Genomic DNA, 21,368 nt, shown 5'->3' with positions numbered 1-21,368 from the left:
CTGGCTCACCTAGGGCCTGAAGCAGGAAGACTACGCATTCTTAAGCCTTCTTGAGTGCAACATCAGCTTGTGCTTGTGCAGTTAGTGTTATTAGACAGAGCTGTGATCTCTCCAATCACGAAGAAACCTGCTTCGGCTGGGATAAAGGCAGCTTTGAATGATGTTACTTCTTAATAATTGAAGACATCAGATAAATCTGTGCTTATCCTTGCTAGCCACTCAGGGGTGCAACCATTTTCTAAGCTGAGCCGTCAAGTTCCAGGAACTGTAAGACATGTTAGTTTGCTTTAAAAATAAAACATAAAATAATTAAATTGATGCCAATCTGATGCTGAAAAATAATATAATGTTGCCAACTGAAGTTGATATACTGTGCAAGAGGTTTCCCAAACGCTATCTTAGATGTTTCCAAGAGACTGCTGCCAGTTCAACACAATTTTTATTAAACATCACCTCAGTTATCACAGAACCTTGGTACATGCCTTCAAGCAAATTCTACACAGTAGGAACTCCAATGAAAAGGTTTGTGGAGTATACCAAAGATAGAAAGCAGAGTTGCTCATATGCTCACACAGATGATAAAGTAAAACTGCAAATAACCAAGTGAAGGAGGCAAATGTTTAGGCTAATACTTTTGACAATGTTACTGATTTATTTTTTTTATTTATTTTTTTTCGGGGGGGGGGGGGGGGGGATAGATAGGGTAATGGATCCAGGAATACTGGGTGTAAAGACCTTCAAGTAAGATGCTAAGTATAGTGTACCTCTCCTCCTACAGGAATGATTAATCCCAGTTTTTAATTACTTATCTTGCTGCTGGATGAAGAAATTCCAAAAGTTTTAATAAATGCAAACTGTCGTACAATTTGCCCTTATGGACACTGATGTCCATATACAGTGCCTATAGTAAGTATTCAGCCCCCTTGGACGTTTTCACAGTTTGTTGTGTTAAAACCTGAAATCTTGATACATTTAAATTTGATTTTTTTCCCTTTGATTTACACAACCTATTCAACACTTTGAAGAGGCAAGATAATTTTTATTGTGAAACAGTTAATGAAAAATAATTAAAAAAATGTAATGCCTTGATTAGATAAGTATTTATCCCCCTGAGTAAATACTTGGTAGAACCACCTTTGGCAGCAATTACAGCTGTGAGTCTTTTGGGATAAGTCTCTACCAGGTTTGCACATCTGGATTGCGCAATATTCGCCCATTCTTCTTGGCAAAATTGTTCATGCTGGATGGGGATCGTTGGTGGACTGCAATCTTCAAGTCTTGCCATAGATTCTCTATCGGATTCAAGTCCGGGCTTTAACTGGGCCACTCTAGGACATTCACTTTCTTGTTTTTTAAGCCACTCTAGTGTCAGCTTTGGCTGTGTACTTGGGGTCATTGTCCTGCTGAAAGGTGACTCTCCGTCCCAGTCTTAGGTCTTTTGCAGACAGAAGCAGGTTTTTTTTCAAGGATTTGCCAGTATTTAGCCCTCACCCTGACAGTCCATGCCAATGAAAAACATCCCCATAGCATGATGCTGCCACCACCATGCATCACAGTAGGGATGGTGTTACCTGGGTGGCTGTGTTGGGTTTGCGCCAGACATAACACTTTGCATTTAGGCCAAATAGTTTAATTTTTGTTTCACAGAATCTTTTGCCACATCTTTTCAGAGTCTCCCACATGCCTTTTTGCAAATTCCAAGCAGGATTTTACGTGGGCTTTTTTCAGAAATGGCTTCCTTCGCGTCACTCTGCCATACAGGCCAGATTTGTGGAGTACCTCAGCAATTGTTGACACATGGACAGTTTCTCCTATCTCAGCCATGGAATGTTGAAGGTCTTTCAGAACTGTCATTGACCTCTTGGTGGCTTCTCTGACCAGTGTCCTCCTTACCCGGCTGCTCAGTTTGGGAGGAAGGCTTGCTCTAAGCAGATTCTGGGTGGTGCTGTATACCTTCCACTTCTTAATGATCGACTTGACTGCTCCAAGGGATGTTCAATGCCTTTGAAATCTTTTTATACCTCTCCCTTGATCTGTGCTTTTCCACAACTTTATCCCAGAGTTGTTTTGAAAGCTCCTCTGTATTCATGGTAGTATCTTTGCTTTGAATGCACAGTCCAACTGTGGGACCTTACAGAGACAGGTGTATTTAATCTGAAATCATGTGAACCACTTTTATTGCACACAGATGGACTCCATTTAACTTATGTGAATTCTGAAGGCAATTGGTTGCACCAGAGCTTATTCAGGAGTGTCATAGCAAAGGGGGTGAATACTTATCTAATGAAGACTTTTCAGGTTTTTATTTTTAATTTGTTTTTTCACCCTCCCATTTTTTAACACATTGAAAGTGTTGTAGGTTGTGTAAATCAAAGGAAAAAAAAACATTTAAATGCATCAAGACAAACTGTGAAAACGTCCAAGGGAGGGTGAATACTTCCTATAGGCACTGTATTTAAAAGCTCTTGAGAGTTCACGGTTTAGTGAACCATTCACAGAATGGGTCAAACTTCTTGAAGGTCATACATGCATTAGAAGTGAATTGAAACACATGTGTCAATGTAATAGAGACCCTTCTATATGAAACCTAATACATTGACATCTTGTGGTCAATGTCAGTGCACTTTGACCAATGACTTGATCTAGTCCAACACATGACAAGTCAGTATATATTTTTAAATCGAGGACTACTGGTGTAAACAGTGGATGATCTGAAATTAAACTGGGACAGGTCCTACTTCTAGCCAAAATACCACATAACCGAGGGGAAATATACTTTCCCATCCTAGGGTAGCATGTTACCAGCATGTTAGCCATACATCTCACTCTGCTGTGCTAAGAAAAGCTCAAAATTAGAATGCACCAGTTGCTATTTACTTTGTGCAGAGTACACTGACATAAGCATTGTGAAATCAAAGGTCCAGCTCAATAGTTCTATATAGCCTGCTCTATTATATGCTTGTAGGCGTTTCATTAATTTGTACAGGAGCGTTGCAATCAGATTTGTATGCAAAGCCATCTTGATAGTTATTTACAAACCCACTTCAGTGAATACAAATTTCAGCTTTTCAATAGTGTCGTGAGTTGCAGGCTCTTCCATCTCAAAACCAGCCGCTCAAGTACAACAGCAGACATATTTGTTCAGAAGCAGTTAAAGAAGCTTTAATGATGTAAGAAACCATTGTTACCAATGTTATGCTATACTTTTTGGGGTTAATGATCTGACAATCACAGATTCAGAATGGCTTGGTTAACCATACTAAGTACATTGTTTCATCATGGAATAACTTATTTAAAGAAATGCCAGTGTCCTAGCTGAGCCATTTATCTACTTGACACCTGTTTTTTAAGTTATGGGTGAAATAATTGTTTTAAACATGATATCTAGAAAAATATTAAGGTGCCAATCTAAAGAACATTGTGAATTGATATGCAAGTTAAAGAAAATATCTATACTTGAAATGTTCTGCAGGTCAAAACAACATAAATGAATCTTGGTGTCCTGATAAGAGCTTACCTTGGTGTTCGTATCCAGCACCACAAAACATCTAATCAGCATAGCACTACATTTCCATCACTGGCTTGTACATGCTGTTATGACCAGATTGGATTAATGCAATGTCTTTCTGGCAGTTTTTCTGCCTTTTTCAGAACTCGCAAGCAACATGTTTTACCTACCCTTTCATCCTAGTTTCCTAGATGATTGACTACAAGATCCTCTATAAAACTGTGATACCCCTCTCTCTCTACTCCTTCATATGATTGTGCATCTTTACAGAACCAACCTAAATAAATTAAGAGCACTTAATTTTTGTTTCTAATAACTAACCTTATCTTGTCTTTTATGGTCCAATCTTCCTTTAAAATGTGTCCTCTAAACTGTAAAGCACAATAAAACAATGACCAGTTTAAGTAAATCAGTTGAATATACAGTAAACACTTTACAAATACTAACATTGCTGTGTTACTGTTCTTGATGTTGAACTTTTGTGACAACAGAAAAACATATACATTATCAGATGGAAAACACTGTCTTTTGTGAAACATTAGTTTTAAAAAAAAGTGCAGTGTGATGTTAGCTTTTTTCTTCTAATTACGAGGGCCTGAGTTCAATCAAAATTACGCACATTGATAGCCAGTTTGATAAATGTTATTTAAAGCTTAGCAACCACCAATTTACTTTAAGCCCTACCCTCAGTATGACCTAAATGTTCATTAAATAATGGAACGCTGACAGTGAGTGTTGTTTTCTCTCATGTCTGTTAAAACCTGTATCAAGAGAAAAGACTTGGCAGTCCTCAGGCCATGCATTTGTAGTCTAACAGTTAATTAGAGAATCACATTTAACAGAAAACAGCCCAACAGTTATCAAATACCACAGATTACACCTGTACCAGATGCTTCTGCTCCTCACAGAACTTTTAATGAAGGCTCAGCTACCCTAGCCTTTGGAAATGCCACTAATTGGTCCCAAGAGTAGAAGTACTGAACCGAGCAATGTTTCAAATTAACAGAACAGCAATGGAAAAATGGGGTTCTACATTAGATTGCTCTGAAGCTCCCACAGTAAAGACAGAAATACAGAAGGAACACCACTAGAATATGTTTAGCAGTTCCTGTATGGTCTGTGTACAGGAAGACACATTCTAAACAATTTGATTTTAATATTTCCTGAGTACAATCTTTGTTTTTGTGATTTATAATAAGTGTAGGATGTTTCTTGTTAAGATGTACACAACCTTTCTTCAAACACTATGTAGGAAGCTTGTCCCTGCTATTGAACAAGGAAAGTATAAAACTAACAAGCCATGTGTTACCCTGGGTTATTTAAATCCTGTCTCTTCCTATTTTTGCAACTGTTTCCTTCAGTTCTTTAAGCAAAGAACAAGAAGTCTTGTCATTTTGAGTTCTGTTTCCTAAGGGGGTTTATTTGAGTATATCAAAAACAGGAGAGGACTCATAGCTGGGATTTGTAAGTAGAATACATTATAAACGCTAAATACAATTGATTGTCTAAATACAATTGATATGTGCACAGCATCTAGGTAATAGATAAACATATATCAGCAATTTGTGTTACATTTACACCTAATTTTGTTATTCTTGTTCAGGTTGTCCATGAAACTTTGGAAGCAGATTACATATTTTTATGTACCTTAGTTTATTAAGAAAACATAATTGTTAAAGCTGCAAAATGTGAGCTTGATACACATTTATTCTCAGTACTAAACATTATTCATAGAGCTGATACATATTTCCTTAACAAGCTAACTTTTTTTTTTTTTTTACTGTTTGCCTGAAATCTGAAGATTTCTGGTTTGGTTAGTACATCTTTTGCTGTACCAGAAGTCTTGTGCAAATACAGGGTTTAAATGAAGCAAGTTCAGTTTGGGAACACAATGCAGGATTGTGGACATGCCACAGTCTTGCTGCTACTAAGGATGACTGTTTTTATAATCCATAGAAATGTGCCTGTTTGTTTAGTGTCAGGTCCTACTATTAAACATATTTGTTATATTTTTGCTCCTAATCTAGCAGTATTTTAATAATTAATGTTTTCTAGACTTTGCTTTGTACAGCGAAATAAGTTACAAAATTTCCATCACATTTTTGTACAAAATACCACAAACTGCCTTAATGTACTAATTTTAACATACAGTACAATGGTAAGTGGAAACTGATACAATGTGAAGCTATAATAATGTATTAAAATCTCATTCCTTGACATGCAAATAGTGGTACTGTAGGTAAACTCTTTAATTGATTTAAAAGGATTTAAAATGTGCGGCAATGCGTGGGTTAAGAGTATTTCGGTTCTTGTTTAGTTGGTTAGTAACTCGCAGATATTCAAGTCTGATATACAGTGTCTAGCACCTTTGTTTTTCAAGTCATATTTCAGTGATCTTTAAACTTTTGTTTATTGTTTAGAAAATGTGCTATTTGTTTGCCAAGAATTTGTAAAATGTAGCTAGTATTTTGATATCCCATTCAGTTTGAGATTCAGATACACTAAATTAAAAACAGGTATGATGATAACAGTTTTTAAAGCTGCTTGTCACACAAACAGTCAAGCAGTAAACCATATTTAAGTATACATCTCAAATGTGTATCTTCATATCAGTTTTTTGTTTTGTTTTTCGTTTCATTAAATGTAAATCTGAAATTACCGGAAGACTAGGCATATGCTAAGACAAGCTATTGTATTTGCCTTCTAGCAAAATCAAAAGGTATCCCCGGAATACCATGCCTTAGGTACAGGGTCTTATTAACTGTTAACTGTTCTTGTTTTTTCTCAAAGGTAACCATCAACACAGTTATAACCACTTGGTACTTACAAGTCCAACGCACACACCTCCAAATGGTAAGGAATCGAACTAAAGAATGTGTTTTTCTTTTTCTTCATATCACTTTTCTTTCTGGGCCACTGGGGATATCAGTATCCATAACAGTGCATCATAACAACTGTTAAGAATGAAGGCACATGTTTGCCAAAGGAAATATTTATTTATTAACATTACTGTTAAATAACATTATGCTGTTTGTGCAGCATATTTTACAACTTCACAATTATTTCACAATCGTGTGAAATGGAATTAGTCGAATACCAGTTCCTGAGATCGACTGTCATTTTTCTATTCGATGAGACACCCCTGCTTTGTTCATCTATTTATTGTTAAGGCTAAATCTCACTTTTTTATTGTGTTTTGTTGTACCTAAGAATAACATGTACAATTACTCTAAAGTAGTTATTGTAGTTTGTCTTCTATGTGTTCAAACACATTGCTTATACATTAAGACATTAGTTAATGTTGTAACAGCCTACATAATGAGCACCATTAGTGAGCTGTATCTGTAGCGTTGCTTCCAATAAGCTTTTAAAAAGTCAATGCCAAACACTGAACAGGATTTACATACTGACCTTATGTCTACTGAACCCTCCATTCAATTTCCATGTGCAGTACTGTACCACTTTCATGTGTTACAATAATTGTATATAACAAGTATTTTGACCTTTGCCACCTGTTTTTTCACATGGACTGAATGGTACAAGTTTAAAATTACAGCACACGATCCCAGAACCTTACTGTTAAATTTACATGTATTGTTTGACATGCTTCATGTTGGTATTAATCTAAAATACAGCGCTTTACTACACCTCACTATGGTTTTAACACAGTATACAGCCGTTATGATTGTGCCACACAGTTGTTTTTGTAGTGCCACTCAATATTGATATATGTTGCTTTTAAAATTAATGTTGTGGAACATTGGAAATTGCTCTGTGACCACAGTTGCACACATGCACATCAAGCGCTATTAATGAAAGATATGCCAGGTTACACCTGACCACAGTTTAATTAATTTTGGCAGCTTCCTAATATTTTATTTAATGAAGAGCTCAAGAAATAAAAATGCTTGCGGATCGTATTGTCCAGACTGTGGACAGCATTTGTCTCTGTTTTAAATATTAATAGTTCCATTCAATGAAATTTAATATATAATAATAATAATAATAATAATAATAATAATAATAATAATAATAATAGGGTCTTAGCAAATTGCAAATTCTCGTGGAAAAGTTTAGGTTTAACTAATCAAAACTACAAAGGCAATGTTTCTTTATTTATGATGCATTATTATACTGTATAACACCTGTATGTGTTTATGTATATATTTATTAATAGGGAACAACTATTATAGAACAGGTTACCTTTTATTTTACATAAGTGCATAAGAAACATTGGGAATGAGAGGAAGCCATTTGTCCTGTCAATGCTCCTACAGTTTAGTAGCTTATTCTGTAGTATGTTTTACCTTCCAAAACTCTGTTCTGTAATTTCACTCTTTTCCTGTGTAAAAAATTATTTTTATTAGTATTCATATTTTAATAAACTGAAGTCATTTATATCTGTGAACGAAGATCTAACCTCATTTGTAATTTGTTGAATAAAACATGCAGTATAAATAATGACTGAACAAATTGTTTTATCATTGTCATTAAAATACTTTTAGTTTGTCTAGATCCGATCACAAAATGATAAACATAATTAATGTTGTTATGTAGGTGTGGAAGGGGTGTGGGTAATTCACTGACCAGGAGGAAAATAAAACAGTAATAAAACTACAAATAAAAGGTGCTGCACTCGGCAGCATTATCCCGGTCGCCGCTACCCGCACGACCCGGATCACCGTCCTATTCTATCGGCTATCTAGCCTGCTCTTTTACAATACGCCGGGGTCTGCCCAAGGATTCCCCGCTCTCTCTCTCTCTGTCTCGCTGTGAATCTTTATTTTTCTCCGGGCTGATTCCCGGTCCTGAATCAAAGCTTCCGCACTCTTGGCGCGTCTAAGTGGGCAGACCTGAGGAAACAACAGAGCGTTATTTTATAGGACCAACAATCACCCAAGACCCGCCTCCCAGCCATTCAGAGAGGGGGAAAGTCCACACACCCACTTTCCCACCTTCCGGTGTCATTGCCATGACTCACAGGCGGTTGTTGGGCGACTGCAGCCCGTGAACACGCCAGCAGAGTCAGCACAGATCTCTCCCTGTTACAGTAGGTAATACATGGCTATGCATTTTGTTAAGAACTGTTTCTGTTTGCACACTGCACAGAACTCCACAACACTGCAGATCAAAATAATAATAATCTATAGCACTAGTTAAGTATTATACCAAACAAACAATTTATTTACAATGTATTAGCACTATCTGTTAACAATTGGTTATTAAATAAAAAGATAAAGAAAGTATTACTATTGTATTGATATTCTGAGGTATCGATACCAGGGCTGGTGGCATCTGCCACCACCAGTTGCATTTAATCTGCCTCCTCATTATCTGAAAGTGGTCAAATGTCCTGCTTTCTAGTCTTTTACCCATACAGAATAAAAATAGATTTTTAATATATAATAAATGTATGAATCTTATATTTTTCCAACATTATTCTTGTATTAAATAGAATATATAAAATATAAATTATCAAGACATTTTATAGATTTTTCATAACCAAAAATTAATCCCTTTTCTAGATATGAAAAATGAGACATAGGGTAAATATATATTTAGTTAATGTGTTAATTATTGTTTAATGCTGTGTCTTTCCTTAAGAGGGAGCAGTACTATTAGCTGGTTAGTAGTGAGCTTGTCTTGTGAATGTCAGTCCTTGTATGTACAAACTGTTAGCCATTTGCAATCTGAGTGAAGTATCCATTTCTAAATCTGTGTTCTTGAGAGAATAGTGCAATTGTGGGTGTAAGTCAAAATAGTCAATAAAATGTTTTTTTTTTTTTAAATCTATACCATAAAATTGGTACTTGCTGCATTAGTAAGAAACATCTGCTGCAAATCAAGGATTCCTGTATATCCCGGTAGATCTTCGTTTCTGACTGCAGGCTATTCTACTAAAAAAAAAAAAATAAAAAAGGCAATTTGCCACATTGTAGGCCTGCTTTTCAGTTACATATGTGAATGCGCAAAGGCGCACAGGCCCCTGAGGCGACCCTGGGCCAGCACAGTACTGTGAACAGGGTTTTGTTAACTGCAGTCAGACAATCAGTGCATTAAAAGATCTTCAAAAGGAAGCTTTACCTTTTTTAGGGAAATGGTTAGCTGTGCCGACAGACATGCAAAAAGGCCATTGGCTCTAAAAGTTAAACTTACCAATTGAAAATAAAAAAAATAAACATTTTTCTTTTAAAGTTTACAATAATGCCTGCAAATTCCTATGAAATTCAATGCATTAGCTGTAATTCCTTTGGTTTTCCACTCAAACTATTTACTATAAATGTTTTAAATATTCCAAAATAACAGTAAAACATTTGTTATTCATGTTACTCCTATGCAATCCCATGAAACGCTATTGAAATTCATATTTCAAAATAAATACACACTGCAATGGTTTATCAGATTAATACAAGAGGGTCTACTGTTTTCATATTTAATCTCCTGTCATCAAGAAATAATTTAATTACAGTCCATGAGATTGACAGAGTAGCTTGAAGGTAGTCCTTTCATGTTTCCTTCCCAGCACAAACCGGCACAAAGGCTGCAAAGCAGTGCCTAAACAAGAGAGCAATATGAAATTGGTTTGAAGGTGACCTGCTAGCATTAAACATGCCAGAATCACTTCCTACGCTATACTGATGGATTAAAAAGACACCGAAGGGAAAGGAGTTCACATATAATCCAAAGCATGTCATAAATGCACAGTGTTGCATTTCACACTGTATTAGGGATACATTGACTTATTTTATTTGAAAGTGAATTAGAAAGCATTTGATGAGGTGCCGTCTTCCTCTCCAGAGGCAATGTTTTGTCTTTGAAATGCAAATTACATGCAGATATAAGTATTTCAGTTTACAATTAGAGTAATCTCTGTTTGTGTAATGTCAGACAAATTATTTTGCAATGGTTTTAGCAATTCAAATTTTATTTTTTCAAATAACCACTGACAAATAAATAAATATATATATATATATATATATATATATATATATATATATATATATATATATATATATATATAAAAAATAATAAAACATAAGATGTAGGTTCATTGGTAATTGGTTTATCACTAACGCACCCACAAGAATACGTAGTATATACAGTATTAAAATATGATTAGAATATGATTAATAAACATTTTGACAAGTCTTTAGACTAGAAGACATTGTGAGACTTTCTTTATATAAAATGGTATTTTATTATACACTTATTTTCAACGTTTCTTACTGTGAAATGTCTGTTCCTTTATGTAGTGCTATATAAGGTAAAACCTCTGTATGGGGCTGATTTTTTTAACCAATACCCTGTCAGGATAATCCTCAGGAAAGCATTCTGCAGTATGGGATTGCATCAATTCCCAGGATAACCATGATCAATAGTTGGTTGTTGAAATCCAAGGTGATCTCCCAGTGCTGTCCAATGCGCTAAAAGAATCCTTAAACATTAGCAGGGTTTGCAAAAATATTGCGTTACAAGTCCCCACGTGTTTCTACAACTTTTTAAATAATGTACCGATAATTTCTTTTCATTGTTTACATCCTTACAGCTTTTTACACTTTTAAAGTCTGTTTTCAAAGATCTTTTTCTCTAGTGCACTGATAGTGTAAGGATTATTGCTCACATTGCCAAACAGGTAACACAGCAATAACGATCCATGTGTTTTGTGTGTGTTTTTTTGCTTTGAAACTTTAAAGTTATAAGTGTATAAAGTTGCCAGGATGTTATTAATGAAAAGAAAAATTACAGGTACCATATGTTATTTAAACAGTTGTAGCAACACATGGGGACATATTATGCTATATTGTTCAGAACCCCACTCTAAGTCAAGTAGACAAATGTTTCTAGTGTCTCAGTATGCACTGATGAGTTTTTGATTGTAAATGTTTACAGGTGAACTACGTTCTACTACTGTGTACCAGACTGCCATTCACTGTTTTAATAACTTATATTGTTTTTTTGTTTTTTACAGAAAACCCTCGGATGATGAACAGCATTCTTACTTCAGCAACCGAACCCTACGATCTATCTTTCTCCAGCTCATTCCAGAGTCTATCTCACCTCCCACCGTCCTATGAATCCGCGGTTAAAGCTGATATAAGTAAATATTCCTCTCTGAAGAGATTAAGTAGGTGTTACTTCATTACATATACCATGCATGTGTTTCCTACTGTGAGGACGAACAGCACAAAGAGCAAAGGTTTCCTAAGAAGGCATTGTGCATTACCACTGAGGCGATGCATGACAATGCAATAATATCCCTGCAGAACTGAAGGGATATTAATGTTACTTCAGGAATACAAGACGGGGTGGTAGGGTGTTGATGCATCAAATTAGTGTTCATTTCTCAACTGTGGCACTCATATTTGAATCTGCTCCATGTTAGAGAAGATGCAGTGTCCCACTAACAGGATTGCACTTTTTGTGGCTGGTGTTGTTTAGTGGCAAGCCTTCATAGTTTTGTATGGCAGAGCATTTACAGAAGGCTGTCCAAAGGCAATACATTATAATCACAGCTTTACGGATAGAAACCCAGAATTATTAGTTGCTTGAAGTGGTTTAACAATATTTCATGTGACAAATTCCATACCAAACTCGGCACCTTTGTTAGAATACAGCTTGACATGTGCTTGAAACACCAGGAAACTTTCAGACTTTTTCAGTTTTTTAAAGCAATTTTTACCTTGTGAATGGTTCAAGCTACAACATCTTATTTAGCTGTTCCCTAAAACAAGTTGCTTGAAAAGTTACTAGTAAGCTGCCTGTTAGTTACCTGGTGTTTGATGTGCATGGGTTGTGATTATTTTTAGGGACTGTACCGTTAAAATGCTGATGGTTCCACTATGCTTCTCATCATACATGTAGAAATGTACCCAGGTGCTATTGTAAGTTTAAGCATCTATATTTTGGACTCCTGACTGTGTAGATGTGACGGGAATACAGTACTTTGTCTTGCCTCTAAAGAAAAGCAGCCATAATGTAAAAAAAATTGAAACAATTATTATATTAGGGAATATAGTACAGCATATGTACTCATGTCCAAACCACAAGTGAGTGAAATTGATGCATTATCAAAGCCTGAAATAATGCAGGTGCACTGTACATTAAATATATTACTCTATTTGGTATCTGCCAGTTTTGCCTGGGTCCTGTTATTGAGTATCCTTAGTAAAATAAGATTCATCAAAGGTTCAAGTGGACCAGCATCTATGTCACCACCCCCTCACTGACACTACATAGATAAGAATTGGCATTCAATTCGGAAACTTCCATGGCTCATCACTTTTGTCCATGTGTGTAAATTTAAGAGCTCTTAAATGTTTATGGAAATAAAGTGCTGTGTTGTCTGAGTCTAATTGCAAGATTTTACAGGCTTACAATGAACTGTTTTGATGTGTCTGTATATGGGGTTACTGTAGGTAGTCTACAGTAAGCCTGCAAGCTATTTACGTCTTGTCAAGAGGCTGCGAAGCCTTCATCCTTAAATGTTCTAAAATAATTAGGCTATTTAGTTTAAATGCAATATATTTACACAGTTAATATTTCAGCCACTGTGATATTGAGGATTAACTTAATGTAGTTTTTGATGATTTAGTGCATGGTTCTGAATTGATAGGCAGGGTGGAAAAGCGTCAAAACAAATAAAGGTAGATGCATATCATAATTAAATGTAAACTGGACGGGTAAGCTCAGTGCATTAAATACTTCATGAAATACTGTACAACTATGATAGCTGGTTGTGTTTAATCATTTTATTCTCTTACTGTCTGTGCCGACCTTCTGTCATTGATGTATAAACCGTCTGGCAGTTAGTTACCCTGTATAGACTTTTGAAATCAAGATGCATTTCCATCTTCATTTTAAATTTTCCATTTGTGAGCACAAGCCTGGAATTTCACATTACCTTCAACAAAAAAGCAGTGAAATGAGAACCTTTACAAAGGTTGAAGGCATCCAGTGTGACTTGTATTATTAATTTAGAAGTGGACCAGATTGGTAGTCTAGAATTAGAAATGATTGTATCTCCAATTGCTTCTCAAGTACATGCTTGAGCCTCCTGGATGTGTAAAATCGAATAGCGGAACTGGAGGAAACATTGGACAAGTGCTCTGGTTTTTGCAGACATCTTATGAAGAAGTGGAAAGAGCCAAATGAGTAGCTCTGAAACTACAACAAATAAGGCAAAGTTATCCATTTCCTCTGAGTGGACTGCAAAACTGAGCACCAAACATGTCTCAATAGCGTTTCGTTTTCCTCCTCCTCCCCTCCTCCACCTTCTCATACATGCCTTCGGATCGGTCGTCTCTGGGGGGCAAGTGATCTCACTTCCGCGACCTCAGGGCATGGCTTCAGCTAACCCTTGACCTTCAGGGGGGTTCTCACCGTGTGAGTTAGAGCGGACCCCCGGCCACAGTTCTTTCGCAGCTCCTGCACTTATCTTGCCTCACTCAAGGCGTTCTATCTGTGTCTCAGTTTGGGACGTGGCTACTCATGCTCGAGTCCCATACTAACCTCTATGCCTTGTGCTTATCTCAGGTCCAAGGCAGCATGAAGTCTTGGCCAATTGGGGGTCTAATGAGCGCCCCTTTACAGAAGTCTCAGATGCTGGGTACCTCTCCCTCTCTATCTCCTTTTGTGTCCCAGTCTTCTGGGACCATCTTCCTCTGAGGGGCGGCTCCACGAGTCATAAGCTCATATGTTTTCGGTTGCTAGGTCCGTCGGCCCTGAGCATGTTGGCATCGCCGCCCTCAGTCAGTGACCACTTTTGTATCCCGTTTCCGGTTGCTAGGCCTTTAGCCCTGAGCTCGTGTCGGCATCGCCGCCCTCAGTCAGTGATCACTTCTGTTTCCTGTCTTCGGTTGCTAGGTCCGTCGGCCCTGACCTCGTGTCAGCATCGCCGCCCTCAGTCAGTGACCACTTTCTCTCCTAGCTTCCATGTCCAGCTTCGCTGGTCTGCTACTAGAGTAGGCCTCGCCTGCTCTTCTATCCTAGGTCCGGTCCTTTCTAGCCGGCACTCTGTCCTACTAACTGCTCCCTTCTGCTTCTTCTGCCCTATCTCTATCTCTACCCCCAGCTCGCGCCTCGAACTTTCCTGTTAAGAGGAATGTACTATGCTTATTCAAATTTTAGTGACCCCAGAATTCAAGTCGCATCCCCAAATTCGAAGACCAAAAAAAAAAAACCTTGAATGCAAGCCGCATTAAACTCTTAATGAACAAAACACTAATTGAATCCAAGTTCCTCCCCACAAATCTGAACTTTTATTTTAGTGAAATGTGACTTGAATTCGAAAAAATACGGTATATTTTTATTAAAAATGTCAAATGAAAACAGAGAACCAGGTGTTGCCTGCTGCTAAGTGCAAATCACATTACAATGTCTTTGACAAAGCAGTCCTTTCCCAGTAGGCTTTGGCAGTGCATGGTGTGTAATGAAGTCCAGGGCCATACACTGTGACAGAAAACGCATTACCTACTGGGGAAAAAAAAACCTGTTTTGAGGTCCATTATTTCCCTTAATAACCGGAACACAAGCTGACTTCCCAGGTTGGAATATGGATACGGAACATGTTTAGAATTTTTCAGCAAAAAAGTTTGCAGGTGCTTGCTTTATTGTTCTTGTTCGGTTCTAGATAATTATGTCAAAGTTATTTCATGGGGGCTGCCAGGTGGTGCATCCGGTAAAGGCACTCCGTGTGGAGTGCAGGATGTGCCCTACAGCCTGGACAACAGTGGCTCAAGTCCAGGTTATTCCACTGCCAGTTCAGTTAATCCCAGCAGTTATTGACATATTCTGAGCCTATAAAAGACAGCCTATCAACATTTTATACAGCTATCTACATTTTATATAACTTTCATGTTTGTTTCAGCCAATCTAAATACTGAAAGGCATTTACCTACTTAGCACAGATCAATCCCAAACCATATAAATATACCCCCAGCCATAATGTTATACTGCTTAATATTGTGATTATAGCCATGCGGTTATAGTATAGTATAATGGGAAATTGACGGAATTTATTTTGGCTTTATTGGTGGTTTTGATTGGATCGCCAATAATTCTTTCACCATTCAGAATGTGGTATACAGTGAGTGAAGAATGTGTCAGACGTCAAAGTGAATATGAGAATGGCAGTGAGTGATGCAACCAATTTGCTTGTAAAAATTAAAAGCAGACTCTACATTTTCATCAATGGATTTAGAAAATATGGAATTTATGATGCGATCAGGAACTCCGAGGCAGTGCAAACTGCACCTGCTCCTGTGGTATGACTGTTCCAGTTTTATGTTATTTTTTTACAAGGGGTTCATTGAGTACTGTAACAGCCAAATAGTTTATTCCATACTTGTTAGAAAGTCTGTAACAAAAGCAAATTTACTTTGGATTGTTATTGTCGATTCGTTGTAGATACTACTGTTAAGACCCCCACCGTGCAGGTATCACAACGTCCCTAAACAATGTTCAAATAAATTAGTTCTGCACTATATAAAAATTTGATTTTGCCAGTGCTTGCTCGTCTAACTACTTTTAAATTTACAGAATTTTTGTTTTGGCTTTATTGATAAAGTTTTCATACTTGTCAGTACTGTCCTACAATTACTAAATGATACTGTGATCATTCCACTGTGTTATGTTAGTGAACCATAGCTAAGTTTTAAAGCTGAGAGTTAGGAAGTGCCTATTGTTAAAGTGTACTGCAGCTACTTCTCCTTTCCAGTTACTGATATCTTAAAATGAAGACCTCCTTTTGTTCTTTTCCGGTGACATTGTAGATGCTGTGAGTTACTGTAAATGACATACTGTTTTAGAAGACAGATTTCATTAAGTAAACATGTATTTGAATGTTTTTTAAATCAAAAGTATAAATGCAAAACTGACTTTTTTGTGTGCTAAGTGAAAAATGCCAATTCAAAAACTGTCAAACTCCCCCAAGGTGGCAAATCATCCAACTTTAATACCAGCCAAAATTTCCCGTTTTACGGTGATGTAGAGACACAATGTTGATGTAATTATTGTTAATGATAAGTTTTGTGTTTGAATAAATAAAAAAACGAAAAAACCCATCAATTTTTAAATATTCATAATGTGTTGATAAAATCTAAAAGAATAATACAAAAAACAAAAAAAACATGTTTATGTTAATTAAACAGAATATAGAAGCCAGTGATAGAAAAGAGAATAGTGGATCCCTTGGTATCAGTACATAGATTACTCAGGGTAGCAGGAAGGAACAGTGGGGTTGTTTTGAGTTTAACAGCAATGTTAAAACACCCAATGTGGTATTGTAATGACAGTGCAAAATTGTGTATGTTGGAAGTTGTCTGTCTATATTAGATGATGTGTAGTTTGTCTGGATATTGTAATTGGTTGACTTTTCTGTAAAACACCAATAACAATGCTTTAACATGAGACATACTGTATATAGCAACTTGGCATATGCACATCACATGTATCTTAACTAATATGTGTACTTTGTATATCATTTTTAGTTTCAGTCTTCAAATCATGTCTACGTTTAAAGCAAAGAGTGTATAAGATAACGCTGATATCATAGCCATACCTAGTTGCCCTTTAAGCTCATATTTATATTAGTTACTCTTTTAATTTAGAGTACAATATTTTAAATAAACCACATCTTAGTTATGCCAGTATAAGATACGACTGTAGCAGAATGAGTCTTTATAGATGTAGTTTGAAGACACTTCTGGTTTTGAACAGAAGTAAAAAAATAAACAATTCAAGACATGTTGAGGAGACTACAAATGAGTCAAAAATGAATGACAACATTTAGAAAACAAATCTGTGCATTTTGTACCCTACAGCTGACAAGGAAGCCGACGCATACTATACAAGAAGACGACACCTTCCTGACTTAGCTGCCAGAGGAACTCTCCCACTGCACGTCATACAAATGAATCAAGACCAACAGAGCAATTACAGAGAAAGGCCGAGAAAGTTTCAGCGGGCTATGTCACAGGACAGAGTTCTATCACCGGAGAGGGTTCCTCCTCCACGAGAATACGGAGGCCGCATCCTTTCTGACGAGCAACTCCTGTCTGCTGAGCGGCTTCATTCCCAGGACCCCCTCCTTTCCCCTGATAAGGTGATGTCCCTCAAACGCTCTGGCTTTCGTGAAAAGGCCATGTCTCGAGCCTTGTCTCACACAGATGTATTTGTGTCGACGCCGGTCATGGACCGATACAAGATGACAAAAATGCACTCTCATCCTAGTGCCTCAAACAATGTGTATAACACTTTGACCACGAACCAGACTTCCAACAAGCGGCAGGCCTTTGCTTCACGACGGACCCACACAGTAGAGCAGCTCCACTACATCCCAGGACACCACCACCACTACCGCACAGCGAGCAAAACTGAAGTAACTGTTTAACGAGAGAGCATAAAACAACAAAAAAGATCCCAGCAAAACAAAATACAGTGACCTAGAGGTTCCAAGGTAATCTCCCAGAGATCCATTTTTGATGAGATGTTTTAACAAATGTGTTTGCTTTCAGCACCAGCTTTTCCCAATCATCCAATTTGTCCAGTCATTTTGGTGGATAAATGGTGCAAAGGAATAAAGAGACCTCTGCGTGCATTCAACAGTTTCTGTCAAAGAAAGCCGTACATTTTTAGAGCAACAAATAAGGGCTTTGCACATTGGCACAGTAAGCTTAATAGCTCCGGGGGTAATCATACAAGACATCCCATTGAGTACATTGTAAGCCTTGAGGGATGTACCGCTAAGGGAACTGTCATATTACATTAAATATTTGTGATTTCAATCCCAGTACTAGCTTTAGAGATACCTCTTGTACCAAACTAGTGTAAGCAGTTTTGTCAGTGCCTCTCAAAAATGCCGCATGTCAATTATGAAGTGGCTTTGTGGTTTATAAGCACAAGAAATCCAAAAGATATATTCTTTTTATTTAATGGCTAGCCTATTAATAAAAAAAAGGATCAGTTTTATTGTAAATAGACTGTTGCAGCTTCTGCTAAACTGCGGCTTATACTCTTTTGAACCAGTATATCAATATCGGATTGCAACTGCAGTAGCATTAAAAGGACAAAAAGAAAATAAGACAAATGGAGGACTTTGAAACTAGACATAAATGAAACTAAAATTGACTGACTGGATAGGCTATATGTTTTTCAGTAGGATTTAGGATACAAAAAATTGGTTCGTAGTGGAAGTCAGACTGGCAGAATAGATAAAATGCTATTTTGCAACAATTATATATTTTTTTTCTCTCTTGTCCCACTTAATTGTGCTAGGCCTGGAAAAGACTAATTTACATATCAGTAATTATGTGTTGTTGTAAATAATAATTGAATATGTCAAAGTGGAATCATTATTGTTGTCTTTTAATTGTTGAAATGTTACAGCTGTCACAGTGTAGCTAAAAACATGCAAGAAATGATTATTTTAAAACTTGATAGGAAAGGATTTAAACTGTGAACTATGTACCCTGGTAGGTTTTGTTAAATATGTCTTATGCAGTACAATGGTATCCCAAACAATTAGCAGCATTAATTTGCATTCTTTAGATATGTTTAATTACAGTCTCCATTTAAATTGAAATTGCTCTTTTTTGTACTTCCTGCAAGGCAGATGTAAAGTCTACCAGCAATTTAATATAGACAGGTAGAATATACCTCAAATTGAAAGAGTTGCTTATATAACTGCAGTTTTCTTAAGGGGCTGGTGAAACACTGAGAGAAATGACTTTTTAAAAAATTGCTATGTTTATAATTAAAAGAAAGAAGAGTAAGGAGGATATGTACAGTTTTCATCTTGAAGTCAGCTAATCTTTTTTTATTTTTATTTGACTAATCACACTTTTACTGAAGAGAAGGCATGCAGAATGAAGTACCAAGTACGTGCCTCAATGATAATTCTAATTTAATAAGACTTGCACAAATCCAGAGCCTTTTCCGATATGGACCTGCATGGCATTAAAAAAATAACAAGCATGCATGGCTTTGTTTGATGGAAACTGTTCTAAATGAGAGGCAGGGGCAAAGACATACTGTAATGCCTGAGCACATCAAAAGCTGGCTGATTGAGATGTACCTCTACAGGTGCCTAAATTGAGGGGCTTTTAATAAAAAGGGTGCTCTGCAGAGACGTGTAAAACAGTATAATACTTTGTGTTGATCAGATGCTTTTACATAGCATCCTGTGAACTGTAATGCAGAACTGATTATTGCAGTAATCTAGTAATGTAGTGTAATACATGGGAGGTGTACTGCAAAGCACTGTTATCATCTATGAACAAAACATTCAGATTTGCAACTGTTTCAGCAAGGACATTGTATTGATATCGGCTATCTTTACTAGAAAAAAAAACAAAAAACCCTACATTATTTGTGTCTCCTATTCATGGGATCATGTCTTCTCTTATAACCATGCTTTGTGTCCAACTTGGGTAATCTTTTATATCCATAATGGTTTGAACTAAGTGGCTTTGTAATAGCTAACTACCTTGAATTATTACATAATTAGACATTTTTGTAGTAAGTACTCACTGGCTAAAAAGAGAAATGTTACTGTAACATTTTATTTGGGGGACAATAATTCCATAAATGGGTAAGGTGGTAATGTTGTGATTAGGTCCATTTCTGGGTTAAATGTTTCTGGTAGTATTGATGACAAAGTACATTTGTATCTGTAACTTTGCACAAACTATTGTTTACTCATTGAATAAGCTTCACAACAAGCAGTATGACTTTTCTGTATTTCTTGTTGTTCTAATTTACCTATAAAGCACATTCTGTATGTACCGTATAAAAATATATATATATATATATATATATAATCAGTTTAGTAGACTTTCTTTTTTTCCCTACTTTTCTCAGTTGTAATTATTTATGGATTCAAAAACAAAAAGAAATTTCAACAATACATTGTTAAATAACTGCACAACAAGATGCTCTGGGGTTGCTAGTCAAATGTTTCCTTTCATTAGACGTTTTTATGTTCAGTACGTTGTTATAAAAGGCATAGACCCCAGCTTGCTTCCACTTGTCTGCTTCCTCACTGCAGCTGTACACCTGTGCTCTCTCTAAGCTGTACCATGGAGTTCTTATATCATTGAAGGAAACCAGTTGCTCACCTTGTTGAGACAGGCATGAGGCACAGTTTTCCTACATGCTAATGTTCCTACTGATCTGTATTTTGTATATAAAACACTTGTGGAATAATATATGGTACATCACACATTTTACTGGAATGCTGGAGTTATTCCTCCAATGTAGGTAGCTGAATAAGACGAGCCCCCGAAGGAGGCAAGTGGTTCATGAAATAAACACAGCACTCTCTTCTGTTTATTTAATAAGTGCAATGTATGGAAAACTTAAATTAATTTATAACAGTGATTCAGCCAGTCATTCTGACATTGGATTTGAATGCAAGAATTATTCCAAAAAGGGATCTGGTAATGAATACATATTCACACTGCAGCACTGAATAGGAAAAAATAAGTTATTTAACACTAAAGTATTATGCTTTCATAAACTTGCCTGGGAATTGAGTGTTCATTTTTATTAATGTGAAAATGCATCATTATTTTGAACATAAACAATGATGACGGGCCTACTCGTCACAAGAATGTGACCTTATTTTGAACAAACAACCTTGTACTTGAAAAAAACATCAACAGATTGGTAAGAGGAAATGTGAGTATTACTAGTGTTTTCATAAGATGAAAGAAAAGAGGGCCTCTTGTTGTGTGTTACATCATCTACTTCCGTCTGGCTTGGATGTTGTTATCTCGTACATAACATGAAACATTCATAAATTCAGCAGTCAACCTGTTCAATTAAGTGTTCTGACCAGTGCCTTTGTCAGTGTTGAGTTCAA

At 36.6% G+C, this 21,368-nt stretch overlaps 1 protein-coding gene across 4 annotated transcripts in view; it reads left to right on the top strand.

Annotated features, from left to right (window-relative positions):
• LOC121296048 (protein shisa-6-like) overlaps nt 1-20,809 on the top strand; it is a 117,790-nt gene extending 96,981 nt beyond the window's left edge. For 2 of the 4 annotated variants that reach the window (XM_041221204.1, XM_041221201.1), the window contains 3 exons: nt 6,299-6,361; nt 11,478-11,633; nt 17,329-20,809. In XM_041221204.1, coding sequence (XP_041077138.1) covers nt 6,299-6,361; nt 11,478-11,633; nt 17,329-17,897 — 788 coding nt within the window. In that variant the 3' untranslated portion in view covers nt 17,898-20,809. The remainder of the gene's footprint in view (nt 1-6,298; nt 6,362-11,477; nt 11,634-17,328) is intronic. The other 2 variants (XM_041221203.1, XM_041221205.1) reach the window with 2 other exon arrangements.
• The last annotated feature ends 559 nt before the right edge of the window (nt 20,810-21,368 follow it).

Source organism: Polyodon spathula, chromosome 21 (assembly GCF_017654505.1).
Source record: "Polyodon spathula isolate WHYD16114869_AA chromosome 21, ASM1765450v1, whole genome shotgun sequence".
NCBI classification, from domain to species: domain Eukaryota; kingdom Metazoa; phylum Chordata; class Actinopteri; order Acipenseriformes; family Polyodontidae; genus Polyodon; species Polyodon spathula.
Note: the sequence above shows the minus strand (reverse complement) of the source record. Positions and strands in the feature narration are given on the sequence as shown.